At 38.0% G+C, this 24,305-nt stretch overlaps 2 protein-coding genes across 8 annotated transcripts; one reads left to right on the top strand and one right to left on the bottom strand.

The window, feature by feature from the left end:
• Positions 1-2,311: 2,311 nt before the first annotated feature.
• On the top strand, positions 2,312-18,150 carry LOC105041983 (1-phosphatidylinositol-3-phosphate 5-kinase FAB1B). Of its 7 annotated transcripts, none has more exons than XM_010919070.4 (13): positions 2,312-2,498; positions 2,913-2,983; positions 3,071-3,797; positions 5,162-5,893; positions 6,183-6,336; positions 6,476-6,820; positions 8,216-9,160; positions 9,313-9,644; positions 9,735-9,858; positions 9,978-10,148; positions 10,246-11,784; positions 16,073-16,339; positions 17,528-18,150. In XM_010919070.4, the coding sequence occupies exons 3-13, from the start codon at positions 3,178-3,180 to the stop codon at positions 17,861-17,863; spliced, it is 5,565 nt and encodes a 1,854-aa protein (XP_010917372.2). In that variant the 5' UTR covers positions 2,312-2,498; positions 2,913-2,983; positions 3,071-3,177; the 3' UTR covers positions 17,864-18,150. The 7 variants fall into 7 exon arrangements, 6 of the variants coding, with proteins under 6 accessions (XP_010917372.2, XP_073110107.1, XP_073110106.1 ...); XM_073254006.1 differs by having other exon boundaries at positions 2,847-2,983; XM_073254005.1 differs by having other exon boundaries at positions 2,822-2,983.
• A 3,506-nt stretch (positions 18,151-21,656) lies between these two features.
• On the bottom strand, positions 21,657-22,562 carry LOC105041984 (uncharacterized). Its single transcript, XM_010919072.4, has 3 exons — positions 22,177-22,562; positions 21,971-22,089; positions 21,657-21,890 (listed from the first exon to the last, which is right to left on the bottom strand). Exons 1-3 carry the CDS (start codon positions 22,321-22,323, stop codon positions 21,803-21,805), a joined length of 354 nt encoding a protein of 117 aa, XP_010917374.1. The 5' UTR covers positions 22,324-22,562; the 3' UTR covers positions 21,657-21,802.
• Positions 22,563-24,305: the final 1,743 nt, after the last annotated feature.

Raw genomic sequence — 24,305 nt, 5'->3', positions numbered from 1 at the left:
AAATCCAACGGACCACAATTTTAGCTAATCAGACTTTGGACAGCATTATAAATTATTTAATGATTAAGTTATGGTAGACTATATCTCAACTAATATGAATGATAGAACCCTCGGGAATAGTTTACCCGATGCTAGGCTCAGCCAAAGGACCGTATAAGCCAACCAAGATTCCCCGCACCAACGAACGGCGTGACCTGGGACCCCTACCCATGAGCCTCTCTTCCTCTGACGCGCGCCAAGGCGCCCACCAATATTTAAGTTCCAGCTTGCTTTCAACGGGCTCAGCCACAAGCCCTACTAGATATTAATATAGTTTAGATCCGAGGTCCCAACCATGATCATTGTATGGAAGAAAATATATTGAAATTATGATTAAAACAATCGATAGATACATCGGGTGTACATCGACAAAACTGTTCATGCCCGGACAATTTTGCTTCTTTTAATTTCACTTTCTGTTTTTTTGTTGTTCTTTTTCTTCTAATATTTCTTTTTCAGAGAAACGGAATTCATTTGAATGTAAATTATCCTTATGCGGATATAGAGCTGCGTATATGTTGGTGAATCACGGGATGCTTGACCTCGACAGGGACCCTAGTTACATTGTGGTTCTTGATTTTGGACCTAAGCCTCATTCATTGACAAATAAGATTCTGGTGAGATTAGATCTATAAAAAAAATTTTAGATTTAGGTTAGATTAGAGACAAGCATGATCTGACTCGAATCTAATTCAAAATATTTAAGTTCAAGTTGGAATAGATCTGATTCAATATACTGTTTGAGTCGAGCATTGAGCAATTTCTTTTATAAATGAAAATAATAACCAATGTCTAAATGCAAAAACACTAAAAAGTTTAAATAAAGTCAGGTTAATGCCAACTTAAAACATGAATTTCTTTCAAATACTTTTTTTAAAAAAAGGTCCAAGAAAATGAACTTATTTAATATACAAATTTATGAACTACAATTCTTGATATACTTGAGAACAATGTAAATAAAAAGCAAATATTGAATATTTAAAGATAATTAAGCAGATGTTAGAGATAGACAAATAAAGAAGAGTTTTATTCTATGTGATTTGGGCTCATACACTGTGACAAATTGAATATATTTCTTATCAAATCAATTAGATCTCGATGATTCATGAGCTGGATCAAGATAGGTAATCCAAAAGTTAAAAATTTGGATATGATTGATGGTTCAAAATAGATCCAATTTCTCACCCTAATCCAACCCACAAGTCTTAGAGAATAAGTTAGTCTAAATCCAACCGGATGGGACCGGATATAATTATGGATTAACATGATCCATTTATGGCCCTACTCAAATATTAGAATATACTGCCCAAAGTCCACAGTGAAGACATGAGGGCATAAAAGTAACTCATCATTTTTCTTTTTCTTACAAGAAAAGATAATTAAATTATCATTTTTTAGGAAAAAAAATGACTATGAAAGGTTTGATGGTAATAAAGAATAAAGCTGGCATGAAAAAGCCATTAGCACTTATCAGATTATCCAATCCAACATGTGTTGGTTGATGGGGAAAGACAAATTAGAAATTTTATCCTGTAAAATGCTTACCAATCTCATATGAGCTAGGACCACTCACACCAATCCTCTCATATCACTTGAACAGGAAAAATATTAAATGATACTTAATAGCGTTATTAGTTTATTCCTTTTTCATCTTCTCTCAAAGTATAGTAAGAAAGTATGAATATAGTAAGTTGGAAAGCTAGATCTGTATGAATAAAAGTTGTGAATTGAGACATAAGATTGACTGGATTTTTTTATTCATGGGAAAATTTTAATTTTTCACTTATATATTTATTCTGTACCTGGTTTATACACTATTTGGATAATATTTGAGGCGTGAATTGTTGCATCTTGGAATCCAGCTGTTCAATTGATGCTTATTTTTTTTTAAACAAAATATATAATAGAATAATATTTAATTTTACTGACGGTGGATGTCCTGTGCTTTTCTCCTACCAAGTCGGTCCAAATGTACGGGTCATGATAACACACATTCACGCACATAGCGTGGTCCTTGGGGCCCACTACAAACTGGGTTCGGGTTGTATCATTCGCGCGATGGTATGATTGATTGGTTTTTTGTCGTGCCGTGCACGGATCTGAAAGCACTCCAATTTCTTTGCACAGATCTCGAAGCGGATAATGCGAGAGCCAACGGCTGACGTCGCGAAAGAAGGGGAATCATACACTTGTAATTTGATATTTACGTACTGTCGATGTCACAAATGTAATTTCCTTCTTATTTTTTTTTTGAAAGACAGACAAAACATCAGGCTTGCGTTCTCGGCCGCAGGAGGGAGACGCGCGGAAGAGAGAGAATCTAAGTTGAGATTTTTTTTTCTTTTCTTCTCTTTTCCTTCGTGTCGATTTTTGTCCGCGTTAATTTTTCGGTGCTCGTGATTTCGGTTGGGAGAGTCACCGGATTCGCCACGAAGTTTCCGGAAATGAGGGGATCACAGGTGCCGGTTAATCTCCTCCTTTCTATTTATATCATTTTAACGCTGTTTTTCGAGCTCCTAAATCGCCGCTTGGATTGATTGCTGGGTCTCGGACTGGAGGTTTTTTCGCTTTGTCGTACCGGATTTTGTTGGGTCTGTCAGATGTTTTGCTTTTCGATGCGTTGGTTGCCCTAATTTGAATCTGGGGCTTCTCTCTTGCATTTTGTGTTAGGATTTTGGCCTATTTTGGACAAGGATTTCAGTATAGCTCTTTATTTAATTCCAGGAGCGGATTCCGGTGGTCTTGCTGCTCGTTACGATTTTTTTTTTTTATGGATTTGAAGGAGACGTGTTCTTGGATTCTTTCAGACGGTGGTGTTGTTCGAATATAAGACTGGTGGATTCTAAGCAAAGTTTTTATTGGTTTTCGAGTAGGGAGTGGTTGGTCAGTGATGGATCTGGAATTCAAAGGAAATCATCTACATCACCGTGGAGTGATTTAGGAGGTGAATTTAGTGCTTTTACTCTTGGTTCCCGATAAATTATGAGCATTCTAAAACTTAGGATTTTAATATGTTATTTTGATCTTGCAGATGAAAAATCAGCACACTGGAATTCTTGGTTTCTTAGATTATTCAGATACTGGAAGGAAGTCTGCAGATGAGTAAATCACAATGAATGGGCTTGAAAGAGCCCGTAGATGGGAACCCCTGATAAAAGGTTCTCTGATCTCCTTCATTCAGTGAAATCCTGGATTCCTCGAAGGACCGAACCAGCTAATGTGTCCAGGGACTTTTGGATGCCCGATCATAGCTGTAGAGTATGTTATGAGTGTGATTCACAGTTCACTATCTTCAACCGTAGGCACCATTGTCGTCTATGTGGGCGGGTCTTCTGTGCAAAGTGTACTTCGAATTCTATTCCAGTAGCATCTGATGACCCAAAGAATGACCGGGAGGAGGGGGAGCGGATTCGAGTTTGCAATTATTGCTTTAAGCAATGGGAAACAGAGCTAGCGGCTGCCGGTAATGGAGTTCATCCATCCAGCCCAGTCCTCAGTCCTTCTCCTTCAACCATAAGTTTGGCCAGTACCAAGTCCAGTGGCACTAATAACAGTAGTTCTATGACTGTGGGTTCTGTGTCATATTCCACCGGAGTTTATCAGCAAGGTCCATATGGTTCTGGTCCTTGTCTCAGTCAGTCTAATCAAACGGAACCTTATCTGGATAAGCAACATATGTTGATGTCAAAAAGGAACATGGATTCAATGGTGGGTGTAGGAGATACTCCTTGTAATCATTTTGGCTTTTGCTTGAACAGGTATGTTTTCTAATAGTCATGAGACTGAATGAATTTTCCGTTCCCTTCAATTAACAATTTTACAGTGTGCTAATTATTCATTTAAGGCAAGCCTGTTGTTTGGTTGATCAATCTGCATACTTGTGGTTCCATTTCTTATAGTGTTTTAAGATACATCTAGATTGGTGTGCATATTATGTATGTGTCTTCAATTGTGCGTATGTACAGATTGATGGATGTATCATCTTTAACACACCACCCCACACCCCCCCCCCCCACGTGCCGTTCCTTCTCGCACACATTCATGTCAAGGGCATAAGGGATGCTAGTTATTATTTCCACAGGATATCCATGCATTGTGAAGAACTATAATGGAAAGTATTTTATTTGGCCGGTGAGGAGGAAGATTAAAGAAGTGGTAGGCGTTTGAGAGTTGTTTTTTAATCCACATCCAAGATATCATGATGCGATGATTTTAATTAAAGTGTAATATGGTGTTTTGAGAAAATGGGAATTGTAACCAACAACTAGAGTTGCTCCATCCTTTCATTGTGCACTCCTTCTCCACTGATTAAAAGGCTTTCTCAGAGATGAGGGTTTACATAAGATTATGATAACTAGGAGTCATTTACCTTTTGCAAGTATTAAGATGTTCTTTAGACTTTTGTATTGTATTCCATGTAAACATGCTAATTTTTTCATCATCCTATAATGATATGCGATGGACAGTGCTAATTTTTCCATTCCAGTGAACTAACGATGGACACCATTATGTGCCTGTTGAACCTTCAATGTTTACAGAAGTCTGAAATTACATATGACATAGGTCTGCTTCCAAGTTTTTCAGTTGATAAATGTTTAATGGCCTATGCTTACAAGAAATTTACTTTAACTTTCAACATTAATATGGTACCCTCTACCTGGGAATTCATCACCTCTTCCTACAAGTTCTTGAATATAATATCCTAGAACACTTACTGCAATGGTGTTGTTTACTCATTAGAACATTTAGCAGTTCAGTTTTCTAATAATGCTTGATGAAGCTTTCAAAACACTGTTCTATGGGTCCTTCCTATCAGAACCTTTGCTTTTTATTTCTGCAGGTATATTTGCATTTTCTGTATAGTTTTCACATTCTTGCATCCAGATTCATTTGCTGAAAAAATTGCTGATATAGACCTCATCTTCTGTAAAATTATGTTATTATGGTATTCCTTTACAGGCTTTTCCCTTAGGAGTTAATGGAAGAAACCTTGAAATGTAATCTCTCTTTTGTGCGAAACCATCGTTAACAAATTTCTGGGCCAATTATGATTTAGGCTGTCCACCTGTTTATTCTGTCTAGATTTTCTCATTTTTTATGCTTCATTGGTCTTCGATTACAGGAGTGATGATGATGATGATGAGTATGGTGCATGCCGTTCTGATTCAGAACCACGGCATTTGAAGAACTCTGATGACTATTATGGTTCAGTTGAATTTGATGAAGTTGACCAGGGTTATGGGTCTAATAATGTCCATCCTGCAGAAGAAACTGTTGATGCTAAAGACAATTGCTCTTCAGTGTGTGATAATACAGAACTTCATTCTGCTTTAGGAATCGATAAGATGGAAGAACTAAGCCTTGATAATAGTGATGAATATAATGCTTCTTCCTCCATATATGGCATGAAAGGTGTCGATGCGGAGCCTGTGGACTTTGAGAATAATGGACAACTTTGGTTCCCTCCTGACCCTGAAGATGCAGAAGATGATAGAGAAGCCACACTATTGGATGATGATGATGAGGATGCTACGGGAGAGTGGGGATATCTACGCTCATCGAATAGTTTTGGAAGTGGTGATTACAGAAGTAGAGTCCGATCAAGTGAGGAGCATAGGAAGGTCATGAAAAATATTCTTGATGGACATTTTAGGGCTTTGGTAGCTCAACTTCTTCAGGTTGAAAATCTACCAATGGGTGAAGAAGATGGCAAGGAGAGCTGGTTGGAGATAATTACGTCTTTGTCATGGGAAGCAGCAACTCTTCTTAAGCCAGACACTAGCAAGGGAGGAGGAATGGATCCTGGTGGATATGTGAAAGTTAAATGCCTAGCTTGTGGGCGCCACAGTGACAGGTAAGCAATGGTTGCAGTTAAAGAATTTTACTAGGGGAATGCTGATTTATGTCATTGAATGGGACCTTATTGTGTTTATCTGGCTGGATAAGCTGTTGTTTAATGTAACTCATTGATTCTGGAAGCAAATGTAAGGTTCATCTGTGCTTCGTATTTTGCGACATGACCACATAGACTTGTAATAATATAGGCATATGTCTTATTCATGCACATGCTATGATCCATGTTATTGTTGCTTAGTTGTGAAGTGATAAATTGCTCATGACACTTCTATTAACTGATTTTCTAGCATGGTAGTAAAAGGAGTTGTTTGTAAGAAGAATGTGGCTCATCGCCATATGACATCAAAAATAGGAAGGCCCCGTTTCTTAATCCTTGGAGGAGCTCTTGAATATCAGCGAGTAACAAATCTGCTGTCAAGTTTTGATACATTGTTGCAGCAGGTCTATTTCAGCTTACCCCTTTACTTTCCTTTTATTTCTCCTTTCTTTTTCCCATAGTTGTATTTTTACTGGCTGTGAGGGAGAGATGAAAGGACATGCATCTTTGCATTTTCTTAGATATTCTTGTTTATTTGTTCAGGAAATGGATCACTTGAAGATGGCGGTTGCAAAGATAGATGCTCACCACCCCAATGTTCTTTTGGTAGAGAAATCAGTTTCTCGTTTTGCCCAAGAGTATCTGCTTGCCAAAAATATTTCACTTGTCTTGAATATTAAAAGGCCACTTTTAGAGCGTATAGCTCGCTGTACTGGTGCTCAGATTGTCCCTTCAATTGATCATCTATCATCTCCGAAGCTAGGACATTGTGACTTGTTCCATGTGGAGAAATATTTCGAAGAGCATGGAAGTGCTGGTCAGGGTGGGAAGAAAGCACTAAAGACTTTAATGTTTTTTGAAGGATGCCCAAAGCCCTTCGGTTGTACCGTGAGTTCCAAACTCTAGATCTTCTTATGTAATGATCATATCCTCATTTATTTGATCATTCAAAAATAATGGGTTTTGTTTATGATGTCATATGTACTTTAAATCTCATAATCCCTTGCATGTCTGCAACAACTAATGTTTATAATTTTTTCCCCCTAATCACTTGTAATGAAACAAGTAAATAAGTTCGTTATTTTATTTTGTTGGGACTTGCTTACTGTGTGGTAACTATTGGTTATTGTAATGTCTCAGGATCTCATTCAAAAAGGCTAGTTGTAACGTATTATTTAGATTCTTTGGCATGATATAGATTAAACAAATGCTTGCATGGTCCTCCACATACTCCTTTTGTTTAAGCCCCGGTATTCTCATGAGGCTATGGGTCTATATCTAGTCAAATTCAATCATAAATACCACAAACGGCCTGTGATCGGTCCACAAGAGGGCTCATGCTGCAGTCTTCCCTAGTTCACATGAGCCATGTGCCGGGCTTGCTCTAATACCATTTATTTTGACTATTGACCTAGGTCCTCGCTTAAAATAACTAGTCAGAAGGTGTTGTTTTGGTTTTTGGGCCCTATATAAGTACCTAAGGTCACCAAACAAACAACATATATGGGATTAAATACACACCTATATGGATCCTCACAGTTATTGTATTTAGCATTGCTTCTATGACACCATAAATTTTGCTTCATGCCTTTCTCAGTTATGTCTGTCCTACTTAGGTGGCTAATAGATTTAGAGTAATTGCCAAGCGACAATTTTTTAGGAATATACGGACTGTCCATACTCTTTTCTTGAGAAAATATATTCAATTGTGAATCTGATAGATGTTACGTTAAGGCTGTTCTTCGCTGCTCGAAAGAAACTCTCACATTTATTTTATCAGACTTGTATTAGACATGATGGTCTTATCTTTAGTTTAAAAGCCTGAAACTTTGTGATGCTATTCCTGTTATTTCTTGTCTTCATGTTTATATCATTCATGAATGATAATTCTACGATGGTGGTCCTAAACTGGGATGAAAATGTTGAGTGCTGGTTTTAGTTTTGCAGCTAGTTTCAAATAAAAACTAAACTGAAAAAGTGTGAAAATTATGTATAAGTTACATTACGATGCTGTTTTTATGTTTTTTCAATATATATGTGCATCCCAAATTATAATTGCTACTCAAATTATCTGACTCTTTGAATGTACTAATATGTCAAGCTTTCTGTAACTTATGGTGAGTAGGAGCATATGTCATTCATAAATTGTCATTGCAATTTTCATTTATGATGCTTTTAAGGATATACTAGATATGCCAGATAAACATATTGTGTAAATTTGCTTGGATGCAGATATAATAAAAATTTCATCCATTTGACTGTTTCCCACATTCTTTCTTGTAGATTTTGCTGAAGGGTGCTAATGTGGATGAGTTGAAAAAGGTTAAACATGTTGTCCAGTATGGAGTGTTTGCAGCGTATCACTTGGCCTTGGAAACATCTTTTCTTGCAGATGAAGGTGCTTCTCTTCCAGAGCTTCCCTTGAAGTCTCCAATAACTGTCGCACTGCCAGATAAACCATCTAGCACTGACAGGTCCATATCCATGATACCTGGTTTCACTATCCCTTCTGCTGGAAAGCTCCAAACTAGTACTGACTTGCAAAGAGCCAATACATCCGATTCTAACTTAACTGGCAACTTTGGAAAAGTGGAAGCAGTGGTGTCACCATACTCATATGAAAATCATAATTCCCAAACTGTAAAATCTGCCTCTACCCATCCTCCATCCATCAATGTGAATGACTTTCCTGTTGAAAGTAGTAGCTTTGTTGAACATGCTTTCAAATCACATAGTATGGATGCTTTCCCCACTGAAATGCAGCTGAATGCATGTCCTGGCTACTCTTCCTCCTCTACTAAATTAGTGAGGAACAAAGTGGGTTTCCTGGATTGTGTTGATACAGAAACCTTCAGAACTGATGACCATATGCTTACTGGAGATTCTACCAATTCTTCTAGCTGTCACAACAGTTTGGTGACCTTTGAAAGAGGTGGCATGGTGGCTGACAAGACCCAAATGGATGTCGAAAAGATGATAGAAAAGCAACCAGGTTCTTATGACCTAGGTACTTCATACCAAGATAATAACCCAAGGGATGAGCATATATTTCCAAATGATGAATTCCCCCCTTCTCCTTCTGATCATCAGAGCTTTTTGGTTTCCCTTTCTTCTCGCTGTGTATGGAAAGGGACTGTGTGTGAGCGTGCACATCTATTTCGCATCAAATATTATGGCAACTTTGACAAGCCTCTGGGAAGATTCTTACGTGACCATCTATTTGACCAGGTTAGAATTTCTTTCTTCCCTTTGATGGAAAAGTTTAGTAATCTGGACATTCAAAAATAAAGGGGACAAAGGTTAAAGTTTATATCTATACATTTTTTTTTTACTAATTACTTGCCTCTTATGTGACTAATTATAGCTGCTATTTGTCTCAGAGTTACCGGTGCTGTTCCTGTGAGATGCCATCAGAAGCTCATGTTCATTGTTATACTCATCGCCAAGGCAGTCTGACAATATCTGTTAGGAAGCTGACAGATTTTATTTTGCCTGGAGAACGAGATGGCAAAATATGGATGTGGCACAGGTGCTTACGCTGTCCTCGGGTCAATGGGCTTCCTCCAGCAACTCGAAGAGTTGTGATGTCTGATGCTGCCTGGGGCTTATCTTTCGGTAAATTTTTGGAGCTTAGCTTTTCAAATCATGCTGCTGCGAGTAGAGTAGCTAGCTGTGGTCATTCTCTCCACAGGGATTGCCTCCGCTTTTATGGGTACTTCCTCCTCCTATCCTGTCTTCTTTATCTCCAATCATCATTATCCCCTGTTACTCATTGCAGATGTTGTTTTCCTTACATGAGCAGATTTGGGAGAATGGTTGCCTGCTTTCGGTATGCATCAATCAATCTACACTCCGTTTACCTGCCGCCTCCAAAACTTGATTTTAATTACCAGCATCAGGAGTGGGTAGAAAAAGAAGCAAACGAGGTCTCTTGCTTGTGATAACAGTTATTTTCACTGCTTTAGTGGTTGCAAAAAAAAAAAAAAAAAGTTGACTGTTCTTTTTTTTTTTTTTTGGATCTGACAATATTAATTGAATGCAACAGGTTGCTGAATTAGCAGAACTTCTCTTCACTGAGGTACTCAATGATCTGCGTCAAATTGCAGAGAGAAAGCCAAACACAGGGTCTTTTGATGGAAACATGAAAGTTACAGAGTCAAGGAGAGCCACCATAGAACTTGAAGGAATTCTACAAAAAGAAAAAGCAGAATTTGAGGTGAAGCGGCATGCTTTTATTCATGACATTGTCATCTTTTTAATGATTGACCACTGTCAGCAGCCAGATTCTGATTGACACTTTTGACTCGTTTCAGGAATCTATACAGAAAATAATGAAAAAAGAGGCAAGGAAAGGAAAACCCCCAATTGATATTCTTGAGGTCAATAAACTACGAAGGCAATTACTTTTTCAGTCATATTTTTGGGATCAAAGATTATCATATTCTGCTGGTTCACATAATGGCCCTCATGAAGTGCTTAGTGCTTTCATGACAAGAAATAAGGAGAAGCTTAACTCCACTGAAAAGTTAGTGGATTCTAATACAGCCCCCAGGTTACAAAGAAGCTTTATGAGTCTGGGGACTGCTTTTTCCAATTCCAGAGGTGAGGATTCTATTATGGGAAGCACATGTCCAGCTGACCATGAAGAGGGGCTTGACCATTTTAACCAGCGTAATGCAAGTCAGCAGAAAAGAAATCATGAGCAGGCTAATATGAATAGAAAACGAAGCAATGGTAGTCTGTCTACCAGCATAAATGCAGGTGACCAATTGGACCCTCTGGAACCTGGGCTTGGTGTCCGTAGAGTCCTCTCTGATGGGCAGTTCCCAGTTAGGGCTGATTTGTCAGACACCCTGAATGCAAAGTGGGGAGGTGAAAGTGGCCCTGCACTTGCTGACGCCAGCATGTCCAATACATCGGCCTCTGTAGAAGCTGAAACTACAGTGCCAGCATTAGAAGATTCTGAAGAGCAAAGTAGAGCTGATGCAACTAAATTATTTGCCTCTGCATTGCCTGCCAGGTGGAGAGACAGTTCAGAGGACTTCTCAAACTTTATTAAAATGCCATTTGTAACTTTTTATTGCGATATCAACAAGAATTCAGGCAATACCCCAAGGTTCAGTGCTCTGAGTGAGTACAATCCTGTCTATGTTTCTTCATTCCGGGATTTGGTGCGTCAGGGTGGAGCAAGGCTGCTTCTTCCCATTGGGGTGAATGATACTGTCATCCCGATTTATGATGATGAACCAACAAGTATCATTTCATATGCACTTGTATCTCCTGATTATCATTTTCAGATGTCCGAAAAGCGGGAAAAAGCAAGAGATGGCAGGGATTCTTCATTGTCATTGCCAATCTATGACTCAGAAAATTTTCACTCATTTCAATGTTTAGATGATGCTTCCTCAGAAAGTTTTAAAAGTTTCGGGTTAGTTGATGAAAGCATTTTATCCTTGTCTGGGAGCAGGGGACCCCTAGTTTTGGATCCAGTTGCATCTACAAAAGCAATGCACATCAGAGTTTCTTTTGGGGATGATGGGCCACTTGGAAAAGCAAGATATACAGTTACTTGTTATTATGCAAAATCTTTCGAGGCTTTGAGGAGAATTTGTTGTCCATCTGAGCTTGATTTTGTAAGGTCTCTCAGTCGATGTAAGAAATGGGGAGCACAGGGCGGAAAGAGCAATGTCTTTTTTGCAAAATCATTGGACGATAGGTTTGTTATAAAGCAAGTAACAAAAACAGAGCTAGAATCATTTATCAAGTTTGCTCCAGAGTATTTTAAATATCTCTCTGAGTCGATAAAAACTGGAAGTCCCACATGCTTGGCAAAGATTCTAGGCATCTACCAGGTATCAATTGTCTTGAGCTTTTTCATTCTTTTCAGTAAATTCTTTACTTTGAGAGCCTTTTATTTGTTGAGTTGACTTTGCTATCTATTATCTTTAGTATATTCATGAGTAAAGCCAATGTTTTCAAGCTTCTGCTGATGAGAGAAAAGTTTCTATTAAGAAATTTCATGCGTGGTAACTATGTTTCTGTTGTTCTTCTCTCTTCTCCCCACATTGCTAAAAGAATTTGAATTTGGACGAATGGAGGATGATTAAAAAAATGCATATATTCATCCATACATATATGCATGCATGAATTTCTCAGATTGTAGGTGCATGTTCAGAAATCTTACTTGTTAGTGTTCAGGATATATTAGGACTCTCAGATAAATAGTTGTGTGCAGTGATGCAAGTCAAGCATAGTCAACTTATTTTCTTAGTAAAGATGCATATGATTAGAGATTGATGAGTGATATTCAATGTCTAGAGTGCATGAATGAAGCCACTCAGGAGAGTTTTTTTATTGTTACGTGCCAATGGCACCAAAATAGTAAACTTAAGATATTTGATTTTTCTACTGCTGGCTGCTTTGGTCGCACTGGGGATCTATGTTGTATTTTGCTGTTGTTTTTCCATTGGCAATGTTCTATTACATTGTATATGCACCACCTGCCATACCGATGTCATCATGCGATCTTTAACTCAGACAACCATCTGTATTTTTCCAATATAGTAATCTTTTTAATAATGATATATGCATGATAATATAATGGTATGCATGCAAAGATGCTTTGTAACTCAACTTAACTAGGCGGTGGGGCCAGTGGTCATAAAGTTCTGCTGCTATTGATTATTGGTTGCTTTTTATTGGAGGAACACCATTCAAAATAGGAGGTATAGTCTTAAGCAATAATGTTCTGCTTTGTGGCTTGTTTTTGGCCTGTTCTTTCTATTGGTAAGTGATGACATTCCCACATACTTGTGGTAAGATTGAAATCCAATATGAGGAAAGGTGTGTCCAAGGTGGAAAATCCAGCTGCAGATATTTGCATATCTATTAGTTCTCTAGTTTTAATTCTAGTGGACATTGGTGTTGGGTTTTGATGTGTCATACATGTAAAATTTTTCAAAACTATTATGAACATACAGCGGAAGTTAGATTAAAACTACTTTTAATCTATGCATGCATAGATCTAATCTAACGCTTACGGATTTAGTGCATATGATGAAAAATAAGAGAGCAAGCATTTGATTTCATAAAGAAAAATAATCTGGTGATCAGATCATTTATCTGAATCGCAAAATTCTTCAGATCTGGATCTGAGGATGTTTGCAGGTTTCGTTGAAAGTTGTACACACGTTCGGCCTCTACGGGTATCCACATGGGGCTGGAGTAGATCGAAAGTGCCAAAGACCATCGAGGTGCTAGCTCTCTTTTAGATCTCTATTTTGCTGTTTTGGATCTGATCTTCGATCATCGCAGAAGAAGATTTGCAGGAATAATGCGCACTACTGTCGCGCAGCACTGGAGGAACACCAAGAGAGACTGGGAGAACTCGCCTTTTTCTCTTCCTTTTTTGATCTCTTCCTCTTTGATTTCTCTCTCTATGTGGCCGACTAGAAGGGGAGGCTTTGGGCGTGTGGATGATGGAAGGGAGAAGGGGGCGGCACAAGGTGGAAATCCTAGCTTGATTGCTTCTCCATGCCCAAGAAAACCCATCTTTTTATAGATAGCGGCCAAGGGATGGGATAGTGTTTAGTTATTTTTAAACTCTGATCTGATAAGAGTTTCAGTTTAAACTTAAACCAACCCAATCCAATCTGATAAGGAGAAAGAGAATCCCAGGGAAGAGGTTGGCGCCCTCTCTGTTGGCGGTTGGCGCCCTCTTTTCCTTTTTGTCGCACGCCAAAGGAGGATGCGCACCCCTCCTTTCTATCGTGAGAGGAGAGAGAGAGTCACAGTGAGACTGGAACTCTTGCATCTTTATCCAAGCATACTTAATTTGGGCTCAATTCGAATTCGATTCATTCCAGACTCAGTCTTAATCTAAGTAGGACTCAAATCTGAAATCCAAATGTCTAATTAGACTCAATTAAGTCAAGTCCAAATAAATTAAATCTAATTTAATTAATTAGGACTTAATTTTCAACTTGATTTCATCAAATTGAATTGCAACAATTGCAATTAGATTCTCCTTGCTAATGTTAGCTGATCCTATACTTGTAGCTTTTATAAATTGATCCAAATTATCAATCATATTGACAATTTGATCATGATCCAATCATTTGATCTGATCAAACCTTTTTTGTGTATAATTCATAGATTCTGTTTTGTCTGGTAGTGAGATATATCATGATCTCCATTATAGTATCATCGAAACACCTTTCAGGGTTGGAACACTTCCAACTCTCATCCAACATGGATCATTGATCTAGAATGATCCTAGTGAGCTCTCATAATCCATTAGTGACGTCTAGCAGCATGCGGTGACAATCCAGCAGAATAAAATGAATAGAATTTTTAGATGTAATTATCGTGTGATCAATTTCTCTATCGTAAGTTCCGACAAGATGAAGGTTATGAAAACTCATCAAATCCCAACATTCATCATATGAAAGATTCGATTAGCTCAAGTCTAAATTTGATACTGATGGAAATTTTTTTCCCTCAATCACTTGCTGTGGCCACAGACTTAATGATTCAGCTTCTCAAACCTCATAGGATTACTCCTTATCTACTAAGATCGATAGATTCCATCTAGGTACATATCCCACTCCTACAATGAATTTACTGTAGTCAACATGCACTACAAGGATCTAAATGGTTAAGAGATCATGTTTATGTGCAGTCAAACTACAGCAACCCCACTGTGAGCAGTCGAGGCACCGCAGGTCAAAGAACTACTCACACCATTATAGCATTGAAATGATCACTGACGAGTGAGTAGACATCCATGTGATCTTTCGTATAGTCACACACAATACCGATGTTCTCTAACAACCACCTACACTCTCGCTCAGTGTCTCTATATTGTAAACTAGAGACTCGTCGATCCTGAAAGAAATGATCCATGCGTCGATCTAATCGGATCCATTACCATCCCCATGACAATCCATCGATCCGGAGCAATTTAGGAATTAATCATATATGTTTTTAAGTCTCAATTCTTGAGACTATGTATCTTTAATTTATTAATTCCTAAGATGATTCTAGGACATATTAAACAAGAATGGATAGAAAATATCCATTATATTGATAAATCAATAATTTAAGTACAAATATATGTCCTAGAATTATTACAACGTGTCTGCCATATTGGCTTGTAAGGCATACATTTAACAGTTGGGGCTAAGTTTTGTCAATTGAATGCTTCTGGTTCCCAGCTTGCAGAGCATTTTGGCTGTTTAAATTTTTGCTGTCCTTGTGGATTTCTTGTTGCTCCCTTGGAAGTGCTTTATGTTGGCCTCATTTTTTGCCTTTCTTGTCCATTGTTCCTTGAAGACTGTGCTACCTCTACAGGATAAAGGATTTTTTTTGTTCCTTAGTTATTTTAATCAAGAAATGTCAGTTATTGATATATTATGTGCCATTGGTAGAAAGATTTGACACTAGTATACTCCTGTGTTTCCTCTCAGTACTGGGTATGAAATTATGAGACAGCAATGACAATGAAAATGTTTTCTTCTCCCTAAGAAAGATATTGGTATGAACAAACAGACTGGTCAGGGCTGGTAACTGTTATGAATATACATCTTGATGGAGATGTACATAGAAGCCGTAAAGGAAAAAAGGGGTTTTCTCTTTCAATTTTTCTCAACATAGTTATTCACCCCTTCCCCACCCGCGCGCAGGCGCGCACACACCCACACATATATATATAACAAAAAAAAACCATACTTGGTGCTCGTGTCATGCATGAGTTGACCAGTTGGTTCTGATACTCAGAAATGTGAAATTCTTCTCGTGTCCAAATCAAGGGTGAATGTTTTCTGAGATCTACTCCATCTATCACAACTTTTAGCATGTGAATATTGGCTTTGGCCATTTTTCTGGTAATAGATGAATCAAATCCTGTCATGCTAACAGCATTATAGATATTTATGGAAAATTAATGGATGGTCTTTGATTAACTTGGCTTTTTGTCAAAAGCATGTCCTCGTATTACAGCTACACTATTTACCCACCCCTGTTTGAATCATTGTCTTGCTGTTTGTATATATTTGGCTCTTGTTTCTTCTTTTGCTCTCTGACATTTTTTTAACTATTCCTGAATTGTAGTTGTTTGCTTCATTGGTGTTTTAATTGTAGGTGACAATTAAACACCTGAAGGGTGGAAAGGAGTCAAGGATGGATTTGCTGGTTATGGAGAATCTTTTGTTTGGACGGAATGTGACCAGGCTGTATGACCTTAAGGGATCTTCAAGGTCGCGGTATAATCCAGATTCAAGTGGTAACAATAAAGTACTTCTTGATCAGAACTTGATTGAGGCAATGCCAACTTCTCCAATATTTATGGGAAACAAGGCAAAGCGGCTTCTTGAAAGAGCTGTTTGGAATGATACTTCCTTTCTAGCAGTGAGTAGATTAATTATTATGTTTTATCTGTTATATTAGGCTTTTTATTTGCTTGCCTTGTTTATATAATGGGCCTCCTTAGCATATTAAAGAATGCTATTGTGACAGCTGGAACAAAATTCACGTTTGAGGATTTTAAGAAATCAGAAAGTGATAAAAAATTACACTCAAGTGAGGAACATGTTTTATACTCTATGATGACAATTGATACTTTGTTGGCAACTAAGGTCAATTTTAGCTTTCAAAAGCTTGTCTATTTGTACATGTGCTATTATTATTATGGTGTTGATAGACTGTAGGACTCCTGATTGCGGTACTATATGATTATTATATTATATTATATGTTATTAATTTGAAATTAGCTACAGTTTATTTATTCATTTATTTATTTTGGGGAAGAGTGGGTGGACTTGTACTCAAATTTTGGCAAGACTGTTTAACTCTATGGCTGCAAGAATTATCAACAAAATCATATTTTGTTTATGCAAGCGGTCTTTTGACATGGTTTAATGAGAAATTATGCTCTTTTCTCAAAGTTCCGAGTGACCTTTTCCATATTAGTGAAATTTTATATGTGCTGAATTTTTCCTCCATTTTCTTGTTATGAGTGCTATAGAAGTCATAGAATGTTCATTTGAAAACAATTATGATACAGGGTGAATGTTTTATATTTTACCATCCACGTGCAGAAATACACAAAAATGCACAGGAATATACATGCACCCACACACACGCTCATACATGTATACATAAATATTCATATACACATACATGTACATATATAAATGCATGCATGTGTGCGCGCATGAGAGAGAGAGAGAGAGAGAGAGGATATCTCTTCTTATCTATTGGTTTTGGAAATGTTCAAGTGTAAAAGTTGTAATAAAAGGTATGAATCATGCATCTTGCAAGAGCTTCTTATATCATGACACCTTTTATATCTTCTCCTTTAGCCTCACTGCTTTATTTAGAGTATCATGGTAGGGTGAGGCCAAAAAGCCTCAAATAGTCCTTTAAAAAAAATATTCTTGAGTACTTGCCTGAAAACATTCTTTTGCCTTAGCCGACTTATCAGGTGTGACTATAAGTTACTGAAGTTCATATCCTATTTTGGTAGCTGCCTTCTTAAAGCAAAGGTTATCTTAGTCATATGTCAGTTTTTGATCTCTGTTACCGATATTTTTGCAGTCTATTGATGTCATGGATTACTCTTTACTGGTTGGGGTAGATGAGGATAAGCATGAGCTGGTTCTTGGAATTATTGATTTTATGAGGCAGTACACATGGGACAAGCAACTAGAGACATGGGTGAAAGCGTCAGGCATCCTGGGTGGGCCAAAAAATGCATCTCCAACTGTGATTTCACCCAAGCAATACAAAAAACGTTTCAGAAAAGCAATGTCTGCATATTTTCTTGTGGTTCCAGATCAGTGGTCACCTCCTACTGTCATCCCAGGCAAGTCACCATCTGAACAGTCTGACCTTTGCCAGGATAATGTGCAAGGTGCCTCTCAAGAGTCATGAGATATTTATCTTGTATATTTTGAGATGCATGATGGTAGATGGCCCACATTTTTTGGGTTTATTTTCCATGTTTTTTTCTCCTTTTTTCAATTTATGTGTAGATTTGTAGATGGCATCCTCATTTGTAATCTTCTTTACATTTGTGAATTATTTATTAAAGATGCAGAAGAAGGCGAGATGCCATGAGAGTTTCAATCAAGGCATAGTATTAAAGAACTACTGAAGATATGTACATCATGTTCCTGTGTTTTTTGCTGCAATACATGGAAGTGATACATATTTAAGTCTGGCACACTGTTCTAATGCTATCTCAGTATTATTAGTTCATTACTACATGCTTCTTTAGCCTAGCCTTTCTCCTGATTTCAGTTGCATGCATTACTCTGTTGGATCTCTGGCAGCAGAAAGTGATTTTCTTTTCCGTTGATTTTAATGGAATGTTTTTGGTGCTGCTGCTGGGATTTAAATACATGTACATCAAACCGAATTAAATAACATATAACAGGTCGATCTTGCATTCATCTTTAAATGTGTTTGCATTCCAGTTACTTGGTCATGGGTGTTAAAGTCTTATAGACATTGTTGGCCTGTCCCCCTAACAGCTTAAACTTCTGGATGAATGATTCGTTAATGTATTTATTTTATTTTCTTTCTTTGACACCTTTCCTGTTGAGGTGTTTTTGGCTCATTTTCTTCTTGAGGCATTTTTGACTTGTTCGTGTCTTCACATATATGATCCAGATCACCTGTGTGAGGTGGGAAGAGTGGAGATTGTTAAACCCTTGTATACATTGTTGTCTGATGCCACAGCAGCTTAATTTTCTGAGATCCAGTGGTTGGTTAACAATTACTGCATGTTTTCGACTTGCATTTTAAGCAGGGATATTGATTTCAGCTATTCCCCATGGATTCCATGTCAAAACATTATGTGAAATTTATGACATTTCTGTGATCATGTTTTCTAATCTCGATAGTTTCATCTGACTATTGATGAGAAAAGCAGGAGTGGTCCTTGCCCCACTATGTTACCAGTTCCGTAAATAACCATTAATAGAAAAGAAATTTGTAGGACTGGAAGGATCAGATTGTACACCTTGTATCAGCAAAGATCACAAAAAGCATGGTCTAATTAAACTTGATCTATGAGGTGAATCTGAAATGATCACATTGTGCACAGTGGAAGTTGACATGCCTCTGTTAGTGTAATGAACCAGCCATCCACATGACATCTGCAGTCTTTGGAAGCTCACTGTTTAAAATAATTGTGACAAATTAGAGTATCAGTATTATAACTGATCACAAAGGTACTGAGTGTCACTGGTATGTGCTTGTAAGTTGAAGACGTTGGGTGCTACATGCATCTCTTGAACCATTTAAACCATATGTGCTTGTGTTTGGAAGGCTAAAATATTTTTATTTTCATTTGCTTACTGCCGGTCAGAGTCTCAGCGAGACGACTAGCTCGGAGACTGAATGATTATTCAAAAAACTTGGAGACTGGATGATCATCTCTTGAACCATTTAAACTGTATGTCCTTCTGGTAACATTTTAACAATCATAGATTCAACCAACCAAATCAAATTTAAATATTCTTTAACAACAATATTTGCATGAAAGGACTTGCCGAAGTGTATTGCTTTTCGTTAATTTGTAAATAGACGGTCTATTTTGAGATTCACTAGGGCATAATATGACTGGTCTAGACCACAAGGAAAAAAGGGCTATGTCAGCTAAACTAAATATTAACATTAGAAGAAATTATATTCTACAGGGCATGCACCACGTTGTTTAGTCACAGTCGTTCATCTCTATAGACTCTATTCGTCAAGTGTTCATCTTGGTGCATCGCTGTAGGAACAAACGGCTATGACTGACGGGATGCATGGCTAGATGGTGCAGATTGTCTAAGGTATAATTTCTTTAATATCAGACGATAAATTAAGTAGGAAAATTTCTGAATAATGCACTACCAATTGAATTGACTGAGGGACCACTGACTTTTGGCAATGCTCCACGTCAAAACCCATAAATAATTGAAACTACCAAACTGCACTTGCACGACTTAAATCGAATATAAATTCTTCTCTTTAGAGTCACCAACTCAGCTTGTCTCTGCTATCTTCTGGCTCCTTTTACGCCCTTGAAATGTTAAGCCATACTGGATGACAGGGTGGGTTGTCAAGGGGAATGTGAAGAAATCTTGGTTGCTGTGCTTTCACTTCCTTTCTTGCTGCCTTAAAAAATTTAAGTGTTCTTTACACCAACATTTCATCTGATCTAACAAAGTAGAGAATGAAACTAACGAGAGGTGCAAGCAAAAACAAAAACGTAAGGTAGGAAAAAACAACAAAATTTCTTGGCGAATTTTTTTTTAGTCCGCAAGCAATAATTTGAGCTTATAAGAGATTTTCCCTCTATTTTCAAAGATTTACAAGGATGAAGAAGGGAGTTGCCAGGAGAAGAAATCATTAAAAGAGAATATGCTGGAAATAACTACCAAAAAAGCCTACATTTGAAAGGACACTCTACAAATAATACACCTGACTATCCCGATATTGGACAAGATTCCTACATGTCTGGTATGTACCATGATAAGCGTCAAAAGGATCCTACACCAAGGTTCTCCAGTGCAACCTTCCATCCTATCTTGAAGGAAATCAACAGAGCATCAAGAGAATTCTGCTTCCTATACCCTTATAAGTTTACCCAATTCCTTGGTGTTGCAATCCAGAACTATTCTTCTATATAATCAATCTTATTAGTTGATTCTCTTACGTGTCAGTTATCATTTCCCCCTAATGCTTTCTTCTTTGCAATATTCACATTCCATTAGAAAGTTAGAGCCTTCTACTAAGGTACCGAACTTGCTCGAGCGACCATATCTATCCGATCGACCTAATCGATTTGGCACACGCTTTTGACTCTTAATTCATACACTTGTGTGTTTCAACAAAACGGATAGGTAATCAGTCCAGACTCCAGGCCATTTGAATCTGGAAAGGGATCTTTTAAACTAACAAAATTATCCCTAATTTTATGACCCTTTACCAGTCTGAAACACAATTCTATTGGGTACAGACTGGGGAAAGACCAATCAAATTGGTCCAGACTTTGACGCATGCTACATCCCCCCCTGCCACAGAAACAAATTAATTCATTGCCACACTGGGATTAACAATGCCTTCTCCCATGGCATCAAATGATCATCGAAAGCAAGCACACCTACTAACCCAATCTAGTGGGACGATCAACAATACCTCTTCTCCTACCACGACGAAGACCTTCTCAAATGGAGGAGGCGAGAAGAGGTGTAGCTCTGAAACCTATCAAAACTTACCTGTTGATGTTCGGTCTCACTTCATGAACTTTGGAGTGGGACAAGAAAGCCAGTGGATAAAGGCATGTTCTTTTTGGTGTTTGAAATGATAATTCCAAATAGGTGAAAGAAAATGATATACAAAAAAAAAAAAAAAAAAAATCTAATCCCATCCCGAAAGAAGATTGTCTGATTGCTGATAGAATAAATTCCGAATTTTTGGGTGCTGCCGATTTTGGATTGCAAGAGGGATGATGTCCAATAGTATGTATAGATTGCATCAACACAATACCACAACTCTAGTGTGGAGCTTCATCTTTCTTTATCAAAGGTTTCCCACAATATTATTCAGAATAGGTTGAAAAAAGAAATCTTTGAGTTTAAATGAAGGAATTAAATGAATGCAAACATACACACTCCATATTTTGTAGTTAGGTTAATATTTTGTTGAAATTATGACAGATATACACAAGAACTTGGTCATCAGAAGCCAGCCTTTCATTTTGAAACTTGCATGTCCAGCAAATCATCCATCTTTACAATATAAACATGCAACGATAGAGATACCTCAACATCGATTTGGTATTTTCCAAGCGAGCAGACCCATTTACCTGTTCAAATGTTAGTTTTGTTTGTGAATTATCCGATAAAAGTCATCATCTGTGGCGATTTGAAGCTTCATTTGTTGGAAATTTGGAATCTGATGGTCTCTATGCCAAGCCCGAAGACAGAGTGAAAAATTATTTGTTCAAAGATACTGAAACTGCTTAATTTCTGTTAGGTATCATACCTTTGGTGATATGTGTCCGACCATGGACTAAATCTTGGACCTTCATCGTACCCCTCGCAGACTACTTCTCCCTTTCCATCTATGTGACAGACTATCCCCATTGCTTGGTCTTCAAAAACCTGATGGATGAATCCTAGAACGAGTCATGGAAGTCCTCTACTGATTCTAAAGAACATTATTTCTTGGGTTGTTATCAGAAATCAGACCTTGTTGGCTGTGAAAAGATTGTATGAAGAAGTTGATGCTCTGCTGGGTTGTGTCTGGCTGTTGTCAAGCATGGAAGCTCTTGGCATGGCCTTCTTGGTCAGACCTCTTGGAAGGATGACAACAGGACAAGAACATCTTATTGCCATTGATTGTTCCTGCTACTGTGTCTGTGTGTATGTTGGTAAGAGAGGCAGGAAGAGGAGACTAATGGATTGCTTTGTCAAAGGGCAAACTACATGATGCTCTGGCAGAAGGATTTTTCTTGCCACTGCTCAAACTACTCTTGTGCGTGAGAGGGAGAGATGGTGGAGGAGGAGGAGGTTGTCTTTGGGATTTGGTCTTCGGCCATTACGGTAGGTGATGCATTGCTTAGATTTTTAATCTTATGAGACAGAGTGTCAATTATTGAGCCCTAGGGATCAGTGACTATCCTTGTCATACATGTATTCTTCTTCATCGAAGGTTATATTTTATTACTTGTTGATGTTGAGCTGTTTTGTCTTTGAGAAGGCTGGTTGGTTGGTAGGCTCATTTTCTAATCTCGTAGCTTTTAACTGAGAAAACTTGCCACAGTTTATATTATCTTTCTGTAATATAAAAACTTCATTTGTCTTTAATTCTTCTTTGAGACATGATAAGGTTGGACACAGCAGTACTGCCCTGACGTGATACCCGATAGGACGCAATAAGTGATGATGCCTTTTTCCCTTTCTCGTCCGATGACTGGCTAACGGGAGTAATTCGCCATGCTGTCTGTGAGATGCTGCCGGACTCATCCTTGAATGCACGCTGGCTCATTACTGTATATTGTAGCTAACATGCATGTCAAAGTGGCTTGGATGGCATCCAAGAATGCTAGGACTTGATTTCTTGTTAGCTTCCGGAGCATAGCTCTTCCGGTCTTCCTTATCTAAGTACTGTTTTTGTGCTTTTGTGTGAAGGGATTGTTGTGGTGGCTCACTAAAACAAAAAGGTTGTGGCTGTCAAGCACTACGTGCACATAATTTTCCATATGTATCATGTCCACTCACTGTATTCTGTGATGGACGGCGGTCACTATTTCATGAGCTCGACGCTATGCAGGATCAGATGGGACATCTTATGAAGGAGAAATTGTTAGATGGACCGGATCCAGTGACCCGGTCTAAATCCCAACATGCATGCACAGTGGATGATAGGATGAATTTTTATCTCTATCTTGATCTTGAATAGTTTAAATATACAAAAGATAATGTCAAGAGTGACTATTGGACTGGTCCACTGTATTGGATCCATCTAATAATTTCTCCTTACAAAGAGCAGCACTGGAGCCCGCATAGAGGTTCACACGCCAGTAGCCCAAAGAAAGCATTTTACCATACAACAGTGTGTTATTTTCACTCATCATACCATTTAGCCTCGCAATATCTTAAACAAGGCATAGAAAGTTGACAGCTTAAGATGATTTAACATTTTAAATGGTTGACAGCTTAAGATGGTTTAACATTTTAAATGTTTCTAATATTAATATCTCGGTGTAAACAAACAGAGAGCTGTTTGTAAATTGTAAGAAGACACCTACTTCACCATGTTGCAGTCCTTGGCCTTTGGAAGCCAATTCTGATGGCTAAGCCAGGTCTCTAGGAACATTAATTTCAGTCATCTTACAAGCAAAGTGTGATATTTCACCAGACATGTGGGTAATTGTATTTGATTCTAGGTTGGGTTGGCTTAGGCCCCATCCTACCTACAAAATAACAAACAAAAGTCCAACCTGACCACCAATGTCTCAACTAAACATAACGCTTTCAACCCATCCATATCATGTGGGTTGAATTGGTTAGGTAGTTGCGTTAAATTGGAAATTTAATGCTGGAAACAGGAACTAGGTTTGAGTTGGGAATCTATCACAAAATGTGCTAGATCGCCTCGACCTTAAATCAAAAGCTGATTTGATGAGAAATTGCATGGACATTTTGCAATCCAACCTAATTCAAATTTTAAACATTCATTCTGCTTGAATCAAGCATTTGGTAAGGTTTTACTTGGGTTTCCATGGTAGAGTTAGAGCTCTGGCTCAAGCCTGACACAATTTTAGGTGTTCGTTGAAGTTTTACTTTGTCAATTTAGGTTGAGCCAAGTCAGGTGG

The sequence above is a fragment of the Elaeis guineensis genome, chromosome 3 (genome assembly GCF_000442705.2).
Source record: "Elaeis guineensis isolate ETL-2024a chromosome 3, EG11, whole genome shotgun sequence".
Taxonomy (NCBI): domain Eukaryota; kingdom Viridiplantae; phylum Streptophyta; class Magnoliopsida; order Arecales; family Arecaceae; genus Elaeis; species Elaeis guineensis.
This window is presented reverse-complemented; position numbering and strand designations above follow the sequence as displayed.

Coding starts and splice junctions, on each gene's coding strand:
- LOC105041983 (XM_010919070.4), top strand. CDS start 3,178: ATGGGAACCCCTGATAAAAGGTTCTCTGATCTCCTTCATTCAGTGAAA. Junction 9,161..9,312: donor GTGACCATCTATTTGACCAG/GTTAGAATTTCT, acceptor TATTTGTCTCAG/AGTTACCGGTGCTGTTCCTG. Junction 9,645..9,734: donor GATTGCCTCCGCTTTTATGG/GTACTTCCTCCT, acceptor TTACATGAGCAG/ATTTGGGAGAATGGTTGCCT.
- LOC105041984 (XM_010919072.4), bottom strand. CDS start 22,323: ATGGCAATAAGATGTTCTTGTCCTGTTGTCATCCTTCCAAGAGGTCTG. Junction 22,090..22,176: donor ATCTTTTCACAGCCAACAAG/GTCTGATTTCTG, acceptor TTCATCCATCAG/GTTTTTGAAGACCAAGCAAT. Junction 21,891..21,970: donor TCGGACACATATCACCAAAG/GTATGATACCTA, acceptor GGCTTGGCATAG/AGACCATCAGATTCCAAATT.